General features: G+C 39.0%; 2 protein-coding genes across 3 annotated transcripts in view; one reads left to right on the top strand and one right to left on the bottom strand.

Annotated features, from left to right (window-relative positions):
* DOCK2 (dedicator of cytokinesis 2) overlaps nt 1–20,538 on the bottom strand; it is a 151,681-nt gene that overhangs the window by 56,731 nt on the left and 74,412 nt on the right. The window contains exons 28-29 of the mRNA XM_069029298.1: nt 2,476–2,574; nt 1,253–1,347 (exon numbers count right to left, since the gene is read on the bottom strand). Of these exons, the coding sequence (XP_068885399.1) occupies nt 1,253–1,347; nt 2,476–2,574 (194 nt within the window). The remainder of the gene's footprint in view (nt 1–1,252; nt 1,348–2,475; nt 2,575–20,538) is intronic.
* The window catches only part of INSYN2B (inhibitory synaptic factor family member 2B), a 29,213-nt gene continuing 12,404 nt past the window's right edge, over nt 3,730–20,538 (top strand). Inside the window, exon 1 of one of the 2 annotated variants that reach the window (XM_069028849.1) lies at nt 3,730–3,825. The gene's annotated coding sequence lies outside the window, so the exon portion shown is untranslated. Of the gene's footprint in view, nt 3,845–20,538 lie in introns of both variants that reach the window. The other variant, XM_069028851.1, reaches the window with a different exon arrangement.

Here is a 20,538-nt window from a genome sequence, read left to right as displayed (position 1 = left end):
GTTTTTACTGTCAGGACCTGAGGCAATACAGACACCACCAGGTGAAGCCCAAGCCCCAAAGACATTCTTTGACCAAGGACAGTCACTTCCCACACTTATAGAATAAAGTAATCCTATACTTGTGGATAGGGTGGGTGTCAACAGCATTTTCTAGATAAGAGAAACAGCTTTACACGTGAAAGGTTTGATGTGCTGACATGTGCCAGATGACTGTGGGTAGTTTAGTACCAAATTGATATTTTTTTAGAGTAATCCTTGGTACATTAAAACTAACTGCAATCACAGCAGCAGCCACATAAGAATGTGCAAGGAGTTGGATTTTGCCTTATAGGCCAAAGACTAGCTCAGACAGAAAAACAAGAGGGATGAAACTACTGTAATGTACAAAATATTCCCTGAATTTACACATCCACCAGCACATCTGTACCTGCCCACCTCAGAAGAGGGGTCAGGGATCCCTCTGCATGGTCATTAGCATCCATGAGTGACAAAGTGAGGTTTGGACACCTGACTAGAACCATCACTACCCTCTAGAACATAATCTTCACTTTTCAATCACGGAATTAAAAAAAAGCCCCAACCAACCTTTTCATTTAACATCATTCCATTCAAATCCTAGATTAAAATGTATCCAATATCAAAATCTGATATCACAAAACTGTAAACTTTATTGGCAAATCTTTTCCTCGAGACCAAACACTCTCAGGAAATGATCAAGTTTATTGAGTGTCCTCTGTCCTCTCTTTTTATATATTATAAAAGTGGAAGAATTGTATAACTGTGACATTTCAAATAAACAGCATCTGTGGACTGAGTTCATTCAAACCTATGCACTTTTGACACTTAACTCTTAGACCAGTCCCTCTGCAACTTCTAGAAAACTCAGTGTTACCACCATCTCTACAAAACTAAAACAAAGGTAGTGCAGGTCACTGTCAACAGAAGTCTTGCTTAAAAAGTGTATTCACTTCATAATACAATCCAGCATCTAAACTCGAAGTTTTTCTTTGAAAACAAGAAGCCAGAATAAGCTCAGGTGCAAAGATAACACCCAAATAAATTTTAAAAAGTGGACTTAAAGCACAGGCAACAAGCTATTTAGTGGATTGCTTCAGATCACCATTTTGGCATTCCCCAGACTGGAATGATAAAGTAATTCTAGACTGCACTGAGAAATGTTTTGTAAGATATGAAATGAGTCACTCTCCACAAGCCCACAGAGCAGGAGCACTGGTCCTCCTCCCCTCTTTACCTGTTCTGCACCATGCTCATGGCCATCCAGTCCGAAGGGTAAACGTTCTTCCCAATGAGATCTTTGAACATTATGAACGTTTCCATCAAGAAGTCCTGGAACAACAAGATGTGGTCAGGCTGGGGCTGTGTAATACACACTTTGAAGTTTCTGTGTGATTAATGAGCCAAGATGGGGGGGGGGGGGAGGGGGGCGGGTTCCACTTTGCTCAGTGAAGTCAAGAGAAGAATTCCTGGTGTTATCAGTAAACCTGAGACTGGAGCCAAAGTCCTGTAGAACAGCAGTCTCAGATTCCAAGTGGAAGCTAAAAGCCATTACATTGAAGTCATTATGCAGGGCTCTTAGGAAAATATAAGGCATAAATGAATGGAAGGAAAAAGTTGTAGTACTTCGGAGTAAAATTGGGGTTTTCTTGTGAATTAGGAGAACAGTTTCACTATGCATAAAGAATGAATAGATTTGAAAAACACAGGATTTTTGTTTTAGTCCATTTACTCCACATTTACAATTTTATTTATGGCACCACTCTGGCTTTAAGAAAGGAAGGAAAGGGATCAGTTCTTGACAAGTGCAGATATTGCCTCCATGGACTAACTACAGATGGTGCAATCCAAACCTTTGGCACTACCCTGACTTACCTGAGAGCTACACCAGGATTGTAAAAGGGCAGACATAGGACTATGGAAACCTTCTGGCTACAGTGTACCTGAACTACCATTAAATTATGGCAGAAACAACTGCAATAAAAGGATACTACAAGAATAGGGCATTTATTGCATTTAGCTTACAATGTTATCAGCACCAGCAGTACACTCAATAGTGAAAACGAAAGTGGAAATGGATCACTGTGTATGAAGGGGGGGAATGTTCAGCTAGTTGAGGATAAGTTTTGCTGTTGTTTTGTTGTGGATTTATTCTTTTTCTTTTCTGTTTCCTCAATAGAAAATAGCACAAAGATCCCATTACTTATTCTGGGTTGTTACATCATCACCTCAGTGCCAGGATCAACAGAGACATTTGTGCCTTTCCAAATTTCTGATTACAGTATTGTCCAGTGCCACAATTAGAAGAGGGAGGCCGTGCAATAATACAGAGACAAAAAATGTACAGCAATAGAATTCATTCTAGGAAGAATCAGACAAGAAACACCCAAAAAATTGTCTGATTTTTCACAGGAAATCAAATACTTAAAACTATCAATTCCATGATCACTTAGTACTCACCACTAGTTCTGAACTTGTCTGGAAAGTTTCAATGTACACTGAATAATGCTGGTCGTTCATCTGGTTTAGGATCGCTGTCATGCACGCCACAAAATGACTCTGAAAGCAAACCAGACAGAATCAACACCTGTGGATTACTTAAGATATTGGATTGTACTCTTTCTAAAGTTGAAGTATGCCAAATGTCTGAAAAATCCCTTTATGTATGTAAAAATAAATAATATTCAAGCTTTTGCAAGCCCAGATGAAAGAAACAAACTAAGAACTCCAAAAGGATTATTCCAAAGCTGCCTTGGCAAGGGACAGGCTCTTGTAAGAAAGCTGCATCATTAATGAGATGCCACATGGAAAACACATTGTGACAAGAAAACTTTACAAAGTACAACTGGATATCACCTTAAGACTCCTTAAAGGCATCTGATGTTCCCTATGATTCTTCCATTAGGAATTCATAGGAAGAAAATATGTTAGAATCAAAAATTTCTAATAATTCTATTATTCACAGGAAGAAATAGTGCAATAAATGCTATTCTTTACATTGTGCAGGTGTTTAACCAGCTATTACAGGACTCCTGAACTTCTATAGAACATTATGACCTTCATATCTCAAAACTTCTTTTAAACTTCCTCAAAAGGAAGTATTTAGTCTTTCTCAATTCCTAAGTCTAAATGCTGAAAGATATAACATGATTTCCAGTCCTAAGTTTTCCCTCTAAGTTACTGAAATTCACAAAGATGTTTCTTTCCCAAGTACTAATAGCGAGCTTAATGATTTGCAGTTTTCCTTTAATACTGTAAAGCTTCCAACTTATTGATTCCTTTTCATTTGCTGATGCTTTAACTCTCGTCCTAAAAACGAGCCTGCTTCCAACGCTTTTTGAACAACAAAATTGCTGAGCGCGCAAAATAATTTTCCAGATCTCCTTGAATCTTTTCAGTGTCCTGGCTGAGCAGCGGGCATGGGCAGGGCGCTGCTCGGGCTCTCGGTGGCACTCGGGCTGCTTTGCCCCGCTGTTACATCGCAGCCAGGGGCACACGAGCTTCCCCAGCCTGGGCGGCTCAGTCGCACCCGACCATTTTGTCCCCGTTCCAGCGGAGGGAGCCGTGCCCGTCTCAGCTTGCCGGTGGCCACTAGAGGTCTTGTTCTTCCCTCCACGAGCCGCTGCTCGCTTCGCGCTGCCGGGGCTTTATTTATTTATTCATTCCTACGTGAGCAGAGCCAGCGCACTTCTTGCACACAAACAGTGAAATTACAACCTAAAGGACGTACCGTAGCTTCTGTCGGAGTAACCTTAGCGCTAGTGAGAGCCTTGCCTACTTTTTAAGGCTAAGAAGACTCATTTTCTGCAGGTAAAGCAAAAGCTTTCAGGTAAGAAATCGTGTGTTCTCGGGTACTGATGCTCTTCTAAAAGAAATGCTGGGTTTCCTGCAGTAGTACTTCACTTTTACAGTTCTGGAGCAGACAAATCTTTGCTGTGGTGTTAAATGCATCGCTGAAAGGAATAATGAATTGCAAAGGATTCAGTGCTGAAATTGTGTGGGGGTTTTCTTCTCGTGTTTTGATTTTGAAAAAAAGATTACTGACAGAAGTTAGAGAATTGACACGAAAAGCAGCTCGTATTTTTAGTAGTTAAGCATTCACCACTGAATGCCTTTCTAGATTCAAGTTAAATAATCACTGCTTGAAATAAGCAGCATTTCTTCACAAGCATTGAATAGATGTATTATGATGCTTAAGGGCATAAAGACTTTAAGAAGGCTATTTCTTTTGTTAAAACCAACTTCAAAAAATGTATCTAGCTATGCCTGTGATTATGGTACAGCACAAATGCCTCAGTGACTGTGTATGGTGATTTTAAAATTAACAGATGACATGCATTGAAAAGAGCCATAAGCAAAGATCAAATCTTGCTGGCCAGGACCTTGCACCAAACCTGTCAAATTCACATCAGTTGGACTGAATGATAATAAAATAGGTGACAGTAAAGATGGTTTGCTACAAAAACTTCCTCCATCCTTTCCATGTAACTGTAAAGCAGGGAAATACAAATACTGTTTGATCTTTAATCATTTTCTTGCCAGCAATCTCAACTATCAGAAATCATATGCTAGCATCTTTATAGGTTTAAAGCTTGCCCCTCCCTCCTAATCCCCAAATGGCAGCAATAAATATTCACTTCTCAGAGGCAGCCTCGGATCTCTGAAGTGCCCCTGCACCCCCAGCACTGCCATTCTCCCAGAACTTAGGGATAACACAGGGCTCTATAGAGCTGTGATCAAACCTGCAAAGATCTCTCTGTATCCACTGAAATTCTCCTCTGGGGTTTAAGTGCCTCTTACTGGAATGTGCAAAGAGCATGAACTGCCTGTGAATACAGTAAGTTCTGCACAAGAACCAGCTCTTACACTGGGACACAGCCTGAGCGTTCATGGGATGGGAAAAAGAAATTCAGAATCACACAATAGTCTATTAAAAAACTTATTTCATTGTCAAACACTGTCCACAGGAATTGAATAGTATAAAAGAGGTTGTGGCAGACAAGGTGAAGTTCAGGTAGAATCCTAGGGAATCATTTTAGCTGTGCTTAGGCTTGTTAGGATTTAGCCTGTGAATTACAGCAGAAAACATTGATGAGAACTAGGTCAAATGTATAAAGAATAAACGTATCAAAGTAAACACTTGACTGCTGAGACAATATGAACAGAAAGAACCCCAGAAACAGCTCTGCACAACTATGAAGAGATCTAATAAAACATTTCCCAACTTCAATACAATAATTTCCTTATAAATGTAAAAGAACCCGTAATAGATACAGCACTGAACTCAGTTTTTTTAATTATCCAATTTTCTGACAGAGTTGAAAAAAATGTGTGAAGAAATTAGGAAATTGATACTGTGAATGCTGTACTGCTGTCAGGAGCAGGAACACGAGTAAATAGGCAGTCAAATGAAAATAAAGCAGAGGAGAAAATATGCAGGAAATATTCAAATTCTCTGTCCACTTAAACCCCCCATAATTAATACCATATTTAAATGAACTAAAGTGCTGGCTTTAGTATAAACACTGAAAAGTAGTAGGTAAGGTAAAAGAAATGTTGTTTTGCTTGAGTATATACAAAGCACATCAAAAGGAATGGCAGACTTCTTCTGTAACACAAACAGGGCTTCCTAAGGTCAGGCAGGAAGATGTGGAATCTCTTGCACTGCTGAGAAAGTGCAGATCAGCTGTGGATGCAACATGTACAGGAAAAGAAACAGCTGAGGAACATCAGGATCATATGAGTGAGATGACAAACTTCAACACCTAGCAACTAAACCCCAGCACACTTTATAATAGCAGATGGTGACAGGTTGCCGTAGTAACTTCAAATAGAGCAGCAGCACAAGGATGAGGCAAATGCACTGAAAAAACAAGAGAAATAACATGGAATGAAGCTACATTCTGACCTAATCTAGTAGAAGTGTTTCAGTAGCTGCAGGGTAGGCAATCCCCATGCAGATGTACTTTTGGAAGGACTCAGGAGGATATTTATTTAATGTAGGCACTTAAGTAGCATTTACCCTCATTAATAGAGCACTTTACCAACACAGAGCCTGAGTGTAAACACAGAACCACATGAGCATGCTCATTTTGCTTACCCTCACAAGTGGAGTGAGGTAAAGGGACTCTGCACCATCCTCACAACTTGTGATCCCACACTCACTGATGATGGTTTATGCTTTCTGTACTGGGCAAAGAAACTTATTCAAACAATCCAACATTTTTGTGGTATTTGCAGCAATCATAGATGAGATTTAATTCTGAACTCCCTTATCGGATAAGCCAGAAGTTTCAAAATTCATTGCATGTTAGAAACAGTAATTGTAGAAATGACACACATAGAGTGTGACCAAGAATTTCTATGGGCCAAAGAGCTCTCTCTGCTTTGGTTGGGGTTTTCTTTGTTCAGAAATAAGTACAAACATCTTTCTGGAGGAAGAGTGATAAATATGTCATCTTGAGTGTAATTAAAGAAAAACTAACCAATCAACTATTTTAATCAAGTGTTAAAAATCATCAATATTTATGTTGTACCACAGGCCTTTTATTGAGAAGGTCTCCAAAAAGACCATCTTCTCAGAACAATTGAGTCATCACAGCTGTCCTGTGTCAGGAGCTAAAGAGCAACACCATTACAACTATGGAAGGTGTTCAGTGATGCAACAAAGAACCATAGTAGCTTGAAGCCAGAGTTCCTGAGAAAACCCCATTAAACCTTGAGAACTATGGCATATGTAGAGGTTGAAACAAACATCTTGATCATATTATGCAAATACTAAACAATACCAGTCTGAAAGGAAAAATAAGCAGAATTTCAAGCGAATTGCTAATGCAGTAGTTCTGTTTCTCTCCAGAAATAGATGTCCCTGCCAATGCATGTGCAGTCCTAAAATGTACTGTTTCTAGCTGGAAAGGCACAAATACATAAACATTAGGACAGGCTGCTATGCAACAACCTCGAGTATTCATTACATGTGAAATAGGGAATAGCTCCCAATCCATACAGATGTGGAGCTTGCCAATGAGCACATCGTACTAATAATTCATTTACAGTAACATTCATCTACTCTTAGTGGGTTTGGGTTTTTAATTTTCCATTTATACATTCATATAGTTCATTGGTTCTGTCTCCTTGTGTTTTATAGCTGACTGAACAGGTCCTGCTTCTTCATCTCACTGACAGCCTTGGATTTCTGACTGAAAACATGCTGGGCTGTTTTAGCTTGTTCTACCATTTTCCTTACATTCACAAAGTTTAGCAAAAAGGATGTACAACTATGAAAGCAGAAGACTACCAGGTAGAATAATACAGAACAATTTTGTAGCACAATGGGAGAGTAACAGCAGATTTTAAGATATGTTACAAGTTAGACAAACAAAACAATTTCAGTATTATTTCATTTAAGACTTTTCCATACATAGATAAAAGCAATAAAATAATGGTTCATGGTAGGACATAAAAGTAGCTTGGATTTTCATGGAATATGTCCATTTCCGTCTACCTTTTTTTAGGGGGGTGGATTTTTAACTTCGTGCTGATTTTCCAGCAATATTCCAAAAAAGAAGATTTTTCATTCTCTACAATGTTTTTGCTGCTGCTGGGTTTTGTTTTTTGGCTGGTTTTGTGCCATAAATCCACTCCAGAATTTCTGCTACTGTCTCTGGTTGATATGAACGCTCCACTGTAATAGATTTAACTTCTGCTTAAGTCTGTGTTCAAACACAGTTGTGTAATTTACTACTTTTCCTGTAATACTTTGTGTTCATCTCCAAGGCATATTTGCAAACAAATTATGGATAACATTAATCAATGAGGTCAGAGGAACTGAGATGAGCTCAGCTGGTCAGAGCATGGTGCTAATAGTGCCCAGGTTGTGGGTTTAATACCTATATGGGCCATTCACTAAAGAGTTGAACTCAATGACCCCTGTGAATCCCTTCCAATCCAGAATATGGATGTGACTTGGAACTGGTGCTGTGACTTGGAACAAGAAATCATTGCTTGGAGACGGAACTAACTTGTTCAAGGCACATTTATCAAAAAACACAATGATCTGTTTCACCTACTCACTTAAGCACTGCTGTCACACTTCCGACCTCAGCTCTGCTCTAGCAGATGAAATCTTCCATCCTTGCCTTCAGGGATCTGTGCAGCTTCTTCCCTCCTCCTCTGCAAGCCACTGATTGCCTCCCATCATCACTTCAGCTACTTTCCAGCCTGGTCCCACAGGCCAGAAGGAACTCCCTGTCCTGGTACATGAGATGTCCACTGAGAACCCCCAGTATCCCAAGGCTGTCAGGCTGCTCATTTCCCTAATTTCTTATTCCATCTGCTGTTGCACTGCCCTGATACCACTAAACCAGATGGGCAGCCAAGCAGGCAGAGCATGTCTGGTCCTGCCAAGGGTCCTGGTGCACTCATTCCCACGTTAGAGGTGGTGCAGTCAGTATTCCACAGAAACAGTGGAGCTACACACAAAGTACAGGCAAAGAGCAAGATTAAAAATACCATCCATGGTTTATTAACTGTAACAAGAGATTGGCCAATCTCTTCATTTAAAAGGACTGGAAACCAACTTGGGAACTTGCAGGAAGTGATAGAGGGGCTGGGGGAAGAGTTCCCTGCCCAGAGGTGCAATACTTAACAGCAGGAACCAACCCAGCCAGGATTGCAACAGGAGACTGCAGAGAACAGAGCAGCTGCAAGGGAGAGCAACCCTGAGGTCAGAAAGAGCAGAACTGGGCAATCCAAGCTCTTCAAAGTGCAGTAACATCTTTTATTGCTAAGCCATGTGTTTTAAATTTACACAATGTGAAGACAAATGTCTTGGATGATGATTCACTTCCTTAAAACTAAACAGAGCCACCTCCTGTATTCCCAGAACTAAATCACTCTATTTGATTTTGGTCTTTTTCAGCTGTGCTTACTGAAGACAGAAAAATTAAATTAAATTTCAATGACTTGATCAGAGATGAGATTAATTCAATATATTTGTGAATGGCTAAAACAAAGCTTTGTCACAATAGTTCTGCTTAAAACTGTTGAAAGTCATATCACTCCAGAAACTTCCTTCTTACTTTGAAATTGATTTTATAAAGAAAATAGGGCCTAATAAAAATAATTTTTCAACAACTCATATCCATTACACTAACCAATCTACCCACTGTGTTTATCTAGGATTGATTAATAACAAGCAGCAACTGTTAGAACAGTTTTAATTTGTATCTGAAATATTTTTCATATTGAAATTATATCCAGTAGGGGCTTTTATTAAATTTTTAATTGTTATGTAACAGTGGGCTCCACTTTTAAGCTTGAAAAATGTCTTAGAGTCTGGTTAGCAGAGTAACTGGCTAAAACCAAAATTCACAGCAAAACTCCAAATTTTTCTCAAACAGAGAGCTTTTCACATTGAATTTGGGGTAAATTGTTTAACAGAAAGCATAGGGAATTCTCAGTGAAAGAAAACCCTGTGGAAACACATGTCTAAAGACAAAAGGATAAAACTCCAAAAATTACAGAATGTCCTGTCAATGGGTATTCCACAAGCTACAGCCAACCGTGCATCCTCCTCAGGTGTGGGGCTCTTCGAGGAATGTCACTTGTGTCCCAGTTATTTAATTTCAATTATAATGTAACAGAAACAGAGAATCTTGGTACTCTGATAGTATACAGATAGAAAATTCCCAAATAGCATTGTCTGCATCAATTATTTGTGCATATGCTAATCTGTCTTTTTTAGGGAGGTTCTAACACATTATCCCTGGGCTCTGGCAGAATAAGGAATCTGCCTTTAATAACCTAGCACCAGCCTGAGAGCTGGATTTATTATATACTTACAATAAAAGTAGAATGAAAATGAGGGTTGAAATTTCTTTGAATAACTAAATAAGGAATTCGTTTAGCTCTTGGTTTTTCTTCCATTTTTTTAAATGAGAAAAAGAAAAACCAGTCAAAAGCCTGTGAAAGGTAAAGAATTTCAGACTGCCCTGCCTTAGGCTCCATCAGGGGTGTGACTGCCCCTTGGCTGCTCAATCACTGCAATCCAGGAGCCTCCAAATCCTAAACCCACAACGGGATGAGACAGAACTCCTGTTCCTGGCTGTTTGGAAACCACACCAGGATGGTAAAAGGTGGCACCTCTGCTCCCCTGGCATGAAATCCCACTGACAACAAATTATGTCCTTATTCTGAAATTAAAACTTGCCCCCCCAAAAAACCCAAACATAAACCCTCCTCAGAAAAATGGGTGAGTATTGATGTAACAGCACTGTGTTACAACAGGTCTTCCCAAACACAAACTGGGCTTCAAACAGTTTTCAACAACTTTGCAAACGTGATTATCAAAATATTTTGTGGTGCCACATCATCTGACCGTCTGAACTCCTTCTGAGGGTGATGACTATGTGCCGAAAAGACACTTCTTTGTGTTGCTTTACTGCCAAAATATTCAAGGCTATTTACAGAGATTTATTTCTCCTCATCACTAAAATTCAAATAGATTGTCTTCCTAAGAAGCCAAGGTGCCAACACCTTCTTCTGGACAAAGCAAACAGAAATAATGAGTGTAGATATATGTTAGGGAATTGCAATCCTAGCAGGAAACAAACAAAAGCAGAATCACACCCTTATAAAAGCAAACATGATCAATGAGAGTGCCAGAGAAATCTTATTTGTTATGCCTCTGATATTTAGTTTGCATCTCCTGAACAGTCTTATAGTCTCATATTTTTATGATTAGTCACTGCAATACAGAGTGTGTGGGAGCATCAGTACATATCTAACAACACACAGAGAAAAGAGGTTGTGATTAGAACCATTACAACCCACACCTCCACTGTATTTTCTATATTAGTGCCATTGGGTTTAACAGCAGTTCCAGGTCTGTACTACTGAAGCTGTTCATAAAAGCTGATTAGATCGTGGTCTGTAGATTCACCCTTGTTACAGTTCACTGACACCACAGGACCTGTTGTGAGGCAGGTAATTTTCTGTCTTTTTAGTTCTGTAAAGCTGAAGAACAGAACAAGCATTTGGTAAATGCTGTACCCTCACACAGTCAAAAGAACTTCCAAGATATTTGAAGGGATATCTTCTATCTTGGTACCATTATGATTTGTTTTACAAACAAATTCTTTTCCCATAGTTAACATAAGTCCATTGAGCTGAATGTTACATTACAGCTTCCTAGACCTGGATCTTGTTCCTGGTCAGACTCTCCAAACTACGGCTGCAACATTATAGTATTAAGGCAAGAGTCTGGGAAGCTAGAGGGACTGGAATCAAATTTTCCATTTAGATTATGATCAGTTTTTAAAGTATGTTTATTAAGAAGGAAAAAAAAAAGTAACTTGTTCTGCTCAGTTTTTGTTTTAAAGGAAGCTGCTAATCTTTTGTATCTTAAAACAAGGTTTCCTAGCCTGCAGAGCTCTGTGTCAGGAATCCAGTAATGTAGAATATTTTTTTTCTTAAATATTTCTCTTAAAAGAAAAAAGTCTTTCTGACAGAATTTCTTATATTTAAAAAATATGAAAATAAAGCATTTACTACTAGACCAAGGCCATTTGTCTTTTTTTAAATGGCACTGTAGTCACATAAGGTAAAAGTGTCTTTTACTTGATCTCTTCTTGGTACAAGGTCTTGACCTCCAAGACTGTGAAATACAACAAACATTAAAATATTTTAATAATATTTAGCAAATAATTCCAAATCATTCATATATATATATATATACAACCAAATAAGAGGAGAAATAATATTGTTCATAGGTTGATGCTGAATGAATAAGGCAGTAGAGAAGGAGGAAATTTGAAATACAGGAGCAGTAGTGGAGTTCCCTTACCCCTTCCAGATTATCATAAAAGTCTAACTGCCTGTGCTGCAATTAGAGAGTTCCAGGACATTAAGTCAGCCCTAGCAGTTTGTACAGCTCAAGGCACAGATGCTCTGGAAGAACAGAGCATTCAAGCATGAAAACAGGAAACCAGTAATGTAGTCCCAGGCATCTGGGAGAGGACAGAAAAAGAACTTGCACTCTGCTGAACTGAAGAGCACTGTCCAGGATTTCACAGCAGTGTGTGGGGAACGGGTTCTTTGGTGGCAAAGAAACTGGAGAATATCAGTGTGCAGGATGTGGGCAGTGGGCTGGCAGAGAGGTTTGGGCTGGCAGAGTGGTTTGGGCTGGCAGAGTGGTTTGGGCTGGCCACTGAAAGCAGCTGGAAAACCCCAAATGTAGCCCTTGTCCAAAAGATTTCCCTGCTGCTGGCTCCAAGTCCTGCATCAGGGGTGTCCCCACAGGTTTGGGCACACCAGTGTTTCCAGACAAACTAAAGGGGGAAACAGCCTGATGTGCAAACCTGTGGAATATCCTGGGGACATGCAAAGGGTTTGAAAATAAGCCTTGTTAGGCTGCTAACAGAAATCTAATTTATTGCAACAGAAATAGCTCTGAGAATACTGTGATTTTCTGAAAGTTCATCAGCTCAAAACAAGTGACACCAGGATTACAAACATCTCTATCAATGTATGAAACTTATTTTTTTTAAGAAAAGGAAAGGATGTTCCTGCTGAACTAGGTCGATTCCTGTTATACAAGGATACACATGCCCTCAGGCTGCCAGTTAGACATTCCTGCCTCATAACTCTTTTTCTGGACTTAGGGGAAAAACAAAGCAATCTTGACAGATTACACATGGCAACATTTCTGTGGATTCTATCAATGTTTTTCAAGGTTTTGTTTTTGTTTTTAATTTTACAAGACAAATCAACCAACCAAGCAATAAAAACCTGAAACACACACCTAATTTTATGCAGCTAACATGCTGTATGATAACTCTAACCCAAGCCTCTCTACAGCTTCTGGGTTTCCTGCCTTGCTCAGCTTCATGGCAAGGTACTCATTTGGTTTCTTGTTTAACTTTTTCTGGAAAACATTGGAAAAACTCCATGTTCAGTCAAGTCTGAAGTGAGACACAACCACGCCCAAGTTCTTCATGTTTTACCTGCCTTCTTAATAACACAGGAATACATTTCAGTATTTTGCTTGAATCACACTGCTACTTACCCAAGTTGAACCTGAAGCTATTCCCAAGGAGACCTTTTGCAATGAAATTATTCTCTAAAATAAAAAACACTACAATTTTCTGAAAATAGCCTCATTGCAGGGCCATTAGGGCAACATATGAAATAATGAAGGAAGGAAGGAACTTCTATAAAATTGCTGATATTTCACTAACAGGCCCCAGGAGATCATCCCAGGGATACAAAAAGGAAGAAAGGTCATCTTTTTTCCTGAGACAGGGCAGGCCAAATTCCATATTATGTAACCATTTCAGAGATTGCTCTTTTCTTCTCCAACTAGAGATGATACAATCATGTAAAATACTCAATTACTTGGGCCATTCCTCATTCTTATGCTTAGAAGAGGATCAGAAAGCACAGGGAAAGTGCATTTAAGGCAATATGCATCTGCTTATGCAATTAACTTGCATATTATTTTCTAAGGACTTCACATATTTCAAAACATACGAGGAATTGAAGTTTCTATTAATTTGTACAGAATGCTGCATGTCTTCTATCTCCTGTCTTCTTTGAAATTAATTGCCCTCACTTGTGGAAAAATAATTTGAGCAGACAAAAATTTCTTGAAGATACTTATTTCCATGCAGCCTTTTAGTTAGGCTTATTGCAGTTCCCAAATACAACTTCTGGACTTCTTCAAACTGCCAGCCTCAGTAAAGACTAAATAACAAAAACCCCAGTGCTGAGTGACAAGCAGGTGCCACACAGCTCAGGACACTGCAGATTTATTAGACATATCATCAATTATTAACTTCTCTGACTATCTAAGTATAACTTTGTAAGCTAAAAAAATTTTGAATTTATACAAGATATAAAATCAGTTATAAGGTAGAGATATTAAGAAATACCTGAAATGGGAAAAGGCAAGGAAACAACCAGGCTTTTGTTTTGCCCTTGGCATCACTGGGACAAGAGCTTATGTTGCCCAGAGAAGGTGTTCATTTCTCCAGCAAGGTTCAGAGCCCTTGGAGTGTCCAGAGATGTTCATCTTTCCTCTAGTGACCATCAGTAGGTCATCAAAGGGTCACCTCCCTCCCTCTCTGGTGCCATCCTAGAAACTCGACAAGGTGAGGCATCACCTTTCCCAAGAGGAGAGTGAAATGTTTATCTACACTTTTGTTATTTATTGTTTTAAACCAGGATTGCACCTTTGCTCTTTGGACATGTTCCAGGGCAGACCAGACACTAGATCCATCAGATTCTAAATGTGCCCAGCAGGAGATAAATATATCTATGTGACACTTCAGTGTGCTACCAGATCACTCTCTCTCCCCATCTCAGCACATGGTAAAGTATCATCACCTCACTTTTTCTGCCATGGGATTGAATTCCTCTCAAATATCATAATTATTATCTCATTATGCACTATTTCCTCCTCCTAAGACACCACAGTTGCACAGAATTTCCTTCATCCTCTGTTTCTATAGACAGTTATACACTGTGCCAAAGACCCCCAGCTACTGAATCTCAGCCCTTAATTTGGGAGCATTGTGGCATCTCCAACAGTAACCTCAAACTGCAGAGTCTCAGTTTCTCTACATTGAGAATTTATATGTATAAGAAATTATTTACATTAATATTTCTTTAATATTAAGAAATAACAAACATTATCAAGATTAAGAGCTGAATATAGAGAAACAGTTACAAGGTTGAGAGAAAAACTGTAAATCCATCCTTCTAGTTCTGATAATTTCTTAACACATCATCCTAAGCCCTTCAGGCATCAAGGACATTTGAGTTCCAGCCAAGTGGCCAGTTCTTTTGTAACTCACACCGTTTCCAACTTCATGAGAAGCTAAACAAGCTTTGTGTAAAGAAGAAACACACATTTTCTTTTAAGTACCAGGAAAAAAAGTTGCTTGGCATTTTTTTCCTACATTTCTCAGTACCTGTTAGTACTGAGATGATTTTGGCTTTCATAATCTGTCCCAAGCCAGCAGTAACCACCAAAAAAAAGAGTAAAAATAAAAGGATATTATTTGAATAAAGTGCGAAGAACAAATTAGCCAGTTGTTTGTCTTACCCAGTGGGACAAGTTTTGACTGAGTTTTTATTCTATTGCTTTGAAGAAAAACCAGTATCTAGCCATAAATATTTTAATAATATCAAATAATGCTACACTTGGTAATAATGCTGTAACTTAGAATGGGTGTCTCTGTCAAAGCACGAGCTGCAGAGAAACTTTCATTTTCCTGGTGCTCCTTACATGGGGAGTGGAGCAAAGCTTGGAGAGTGATTGTAAGGCTATATTATTTTTCAGGCTATAAATAATTAACTAAGTGGGATTCTTTCAAATCCTCTCCTCACAAAAAGCAAGGCTTTTCAAAAGCAACTTCTCTCTACCTTTAGAAAAGGTAATAGTCAGGAAATAATGATGCTACAGTTCATTTTTAAAGGCACCTGCCCTGCATAATAATAATCTGTGCACCTCACAAACAACATTAAACTACAGACTGTTTAAATATACAGGACAGAAGTGCTGTATAAAATGAAAGAATAAAGTCACAGAGAATTATGGATAAGTTGGTGAAGCAGACTTAAAACACAACTTTGAAAACTACCTTTACAATGCTCATAAAAGAGAATAAACCTGCTGCCTTTCTCATGGATTTAGAGAGAACTATTGCACAGCAGACCAGACACAAGTGAAACATTCCTGAGTTGTCCCTTCCCGTTATTCATTTGCAGCATGAAGCTGCTGAGTTGTTAAATAGACAGTCATGACACTAAGAGCTGTGTTCTTACCAAATACTTGTCCTATAAATCTGAATTTTGAATTTCCTTAATGCCTTCACTATTGATGATATGAAACAGAACTAAAATTTGCAACTGCAAAGTCAGAAGACGAGAACAAACATGTGCAAAGATTTCTTATTATGCAATTCTCATCTATTTAATTGTAACCCCTCAAAATACTTGTCACTGACCTCTCCAACATCAGCAGGCTGGTGTATTTTGATGTGAAATTACTTATAGCAGAGACTCAAGACAAACAGAGGTTTCTCTTTTGGTCTACTCCTCACCAGTCCCCCTCCAGAATGGATAATTCTGGCTCCTGACAGGTTGAGGATAGAATGAAACAGAACTCACACAGAACTTTGCACAAGTTGAACTACCAACCTTATTGCCAATTATATCACAGCTCCATTTTGTAAACATTCAAAGAGGAGATGTGCCAAAGCATCAGACTGACTGAGCAGACTACATTGCACAGTGATAAAGCCTGAGAAAAGCTTCCTTTGACACTGAAAACAGCTGTGGTCATGACTGAGCAGAGATTTTCTCAAGGGAGTCCCCAGCTCGTTGTATTCCAACCTCCATTTCCCCTCCACCTGTAGCTTTTTGTGCCAGAAGCTGAGAGCTTGTGGGAAGTGTCAGTGTCTGCAGACACCCTGCCAAAGCCAATAATAAGCACACTTCCAGCCTCCCCTGCAGTTACTGTCAGCCAGTTGGTGGTAACCCAGTCTGAGCTGCCCTAGTTCAATTCCCCCACACCAAAAACGTTTTTCAAAACTGGCATCCAGGAAGATGCACAGCCAGGTATATTCAGCTGAGTACACAAAATACATCTCTGGAGAACAAAATACCCAGTTACTTGCATTCCTGATGTCATTCACTGCTCTGGTGGAATACAGGTAAAAAATCCTTGAGATGCAATTTTAAATTCCAGCCCTGTTACCACGATGAGAACTGGCACAATATTCCCACCCAGGTTCCAGTGCTTCCATAGGAAACAGAAACCATGGGACAATGTATTTCAGCAAAAGCTTGGCATGGTTTCTTCTCTCACTGCTTCCCCAAATACCCAGGTTTGTGAGACAAGTGAGAGTAACAGTTGACTCCTTACATTTTTTGAATACTCCCACATACTACAGTGGCAAAAAAAGTTATGGAGATCCTGAAGAATCATAACTGAACACACAGTGCTTACAAGGCATTACACACAGCTGCAGCACAGCAGACTGCTAAATACTTTTGGACTCAGCTTTGCCATGTCATTCTTGATCTGAAGTGATAAATTAATTGGAAAAAAACCCCAGAACCAACTGAAAGCTAAGGGGCTGCAGCAAGTACACTCAGAACTTGTTTTTTAGAATTAAATAAATACTGTAATGATGAAAACAACTCAAGTGTTGAAGTCACAGTGAGCACTTTATACTGGTTCTAAATGGTTTTTCCTGTAACAGTGTCTCAACTGGAGAAAGGTACTGGGCAGTAACAACCTGTCACATAGGAACCATGGAAATGCAGCTTTTAAGTTTGCTACTTGAGAAAAAATATTAAGTTTTGCTGTTTTAACAAGCATAGCCAATATAATTGACAACCAAAGAGAAAGTTCAAAAGGTCATTTTTATGAACTAATCTGTCTCTAACCAAATGCTGTGGCTTCCAAAGCAGCACAAGGTACAAACCTGCCTATGCATGGGTTACCTATAGATCTACATGTAGGTCTGTTAACATTTTATTAAGCCTGAATATAAACCTGCAATAATCTAAAGTGTAAAATGTGTGCATACTTTGATACAAACATCATGTACTTAGCAATATTTTTTCAACTGATAAGACTTATACAAGGAAGAGCACTGAAATTTTGTGCTATGAACCAGTATTTGGACACTTTCCATCTCACCAGCCTGTCATGTTGGATAACTTCCCTCTCCCTGTAGGCATCCAAGCAGTTCTTCAAGAGAAAATTCTCAGTTTTAAGTACACTCATCTTTGCAAACTAACACTGAAAAAAAATCCAACTTGTGTCTGTATATAAATATGTGCCTGAAATCCTTCCCTCTTAAGTGAATAAAAAGTTGTATCTTACCTCCTGACACTAAACCTTGCAGGAACAATTTGCAGTGTATGCTCCAGAGGAAATACTGAGATAAAAATGTTTTCTAATCCATGAAGCCTTTTTTTGTTTTTCTGAGAGAGCAAATGGAATGTATCATCTCTTCAAAGGAAAATAACTTTTATTTTTATTTAAGTAGAATAAAGGAATTTCAAGTACCATAGTTCTGAAAGTTATTTCAGAGATAAGATCATCATGGTTTTATCTTCTAGTGCATCTTCAGCACTTCATGTGGAATGGCATTGCATCATCTCCATCAAATTATAGGCAAACCACACTCAATTTTCATCCCTAAAACTTGCTTAGCTAAGTCCCTTTTCTGCTGCAGTAAATATCACAGCATCTTCTCTACCCAGTCTCACCAACCTGAAGTAATTTTCAAATCTTGCTGTAAAATTAACCAGAGACAAAATCCTATAATCTCTTCCATCACTGAAATGTTCCCTTTCTGAGGACAGAAGCTTCCATCCTACCCTGTATTCCTTATCTGTGTTACATCCTCTTCTCCAGTCACCTTGATCCCACCTGGAGGGGGCTTACAAAACCCACCAGCAGGATTTGTAAAAAAGTTCTTGCCTTCTTCAGTCCTTTTTTTTCTCAGGTGCTCAACCAATGTTCCTTCAGCATTACCAAACCACTGCTGTAGGGGAAAACAGAGCACATAGAGGAACATCCAGAGAACTCCTCTGTGGCTGTGCACACCAACAGAAACAGATATTCTGTGTACTGCCCAATTAGAGTAAGAAATAGAATAATATTACACAAGACAAGCTGTGCACTGGAGAAAACTCCAGGTACAAAACTGTGTTCTACAAATTATTCCATCTCTTATAATAAACACATTTACTTTCATAAATAGCTTTGTGCTTTATTCTGTGGGACCCAAAGCAATAAGACTTCTTGTTGTGATCAACAACAGGCCCCTGTACACAGAGGCCATTTAAAAATCTCTCTCAGCAGTTTCATTCTTCCTGTTCCCTGCCAGCTTTTCCTGTGTATCACAATAAGCTGTAAATTTGCACTTCTGGGGGTCTGTTTCTACTTTATAGGCTCTGCATCTGTCACCCATTTTCATTTGAAAACATTCCCTTCAGAGGCCTCCTTGCATGCAGTTCCTCTGTAACTCTGAGCACATTTCCATCCATTTCCCTCTGCAAGAAAGAAGGACAGGAAAAAGAGGCAATTTTCAGCATCATCCAATTGCAATGGTTTCAAATCCATCTCTAGCTCTCCGTGCTAGCTGGTGATGTATGTTTCACTGCAGTCTCCAGGGATTTCAGAAGCATATCTAAACTTATCCTCAACATCTCTCATTATTTTGAGGAAAGAAACCCAACATGACTTTTATGCAAAGAAGAGCTGTGACTAAATTAAGCAGCTTGGCCAACAGCTATTGCCAAAGTTTCTGATGGAGACAGAAAACTCAGTGGAAGAAAAGCAACATCCAAACCAAAGCACTTAAAGCCTTAATTCAGACTTTTAACTAAAAAAAGGCACATTACAGATGTTAATTTTTCATTTTGAAAAGCAGGGGTGAACCTGCATAGAAGGAGAGCTCTGCAGTGGCCAGGCTGTTTGCAAGCACTGACAAGCACAAGTTCACAACAGCCCCCACATGCAGCCTCTGATCCCAGCAATAGCTTAGGAATCCTGGAAAGATTTGCAACACGAAGGGAAAGCGAGAGTCACACAAATTTCTTAGAAACTGGTGATCTCCCACCTAGGAAACAGCTTATTATCAAACAAAAACCATAATTAAATACAGCAAGCTGCTTCTCTAAACTGAAAATGTCCATCAAATGTGCATCATAGAAAATCTGTGTTATACAAGGCAAACCACAAATCAGACATGACAGAAAACTGCTGAGTCTGAATGCATTATCCTACAGTTATTACAGCTGTCACCAATCACAGGATCAGAACAGTTTGTTTTGGAAGGGACCTTAAAGATCAACTTGTTCCAGCCCTCTTCCATAGAGTGAATTGGGAAATTTAAAGTGTGGATGCTCAAAAGTAGAAGGCAAGTTACACTAATCATCTTCCTCTTGAAAGCCCCCACAAAATACTTTTACCTAATTCCTTTATTTATTGAAGGGGGTCTGCCCCAATTTTTTTTCAATAAATATTGGCTTTGAAACATGCTTAAAATAAAAACAAAATACCACAAATTCATATCACACTTTCACTATAAGGAAAAACACGTGTTTTTTGAGCAAGTTAGTCAAATGGAAAATTAAGGTGTCCAGCTGCAGCTGAAAGAGTTTGAAAACGATGTCAAGTATGTAACTTTTGCCACAAACTGCAGAACCCCCCCAGAAGCACCAGTCACACATCTGCTCTCTTCCAAAATCCCAACTGTCCATTGCTCCATGGTTTTTCACTCCATGCAGTTCCCTGTAAACTCTGTTTATCCTTACCAGCTGCACTTCTCTACCCACAGCTTCAGTCACTGAACTGAAATATGAACCAAAAAACTATGTTTGACTCTTGAAGAAATTGAGAATGCAGAGGCAGGAAAGACAGAAGAATATTTATATAAAAAAAATACCTATGTCTTGTTGTTAAATTTCCTCTGCCTGGCAGTCTAACTAAGCTGT

The sequence above is a fragment of the Aphelocoma coerulescens genome, chromosome 13 (assembly GCF_041296385.1).
Source record: "Aphelocoma coerulescens isolate FSJ_1873_10779 chromosome 13, UR_Acoe_1.0, whole genome shotgun sequence".
NCBI lineage: Eukaryota > Metazoa > Chordata > Aves > Passeriformes > Corvidae > Aphelocoma > Aphelocoma coerulescens.
Note: the sequence above shows the minus strand (reverse complement) of the source record. Positions and strands in the feature narration are given on the sequence as shown.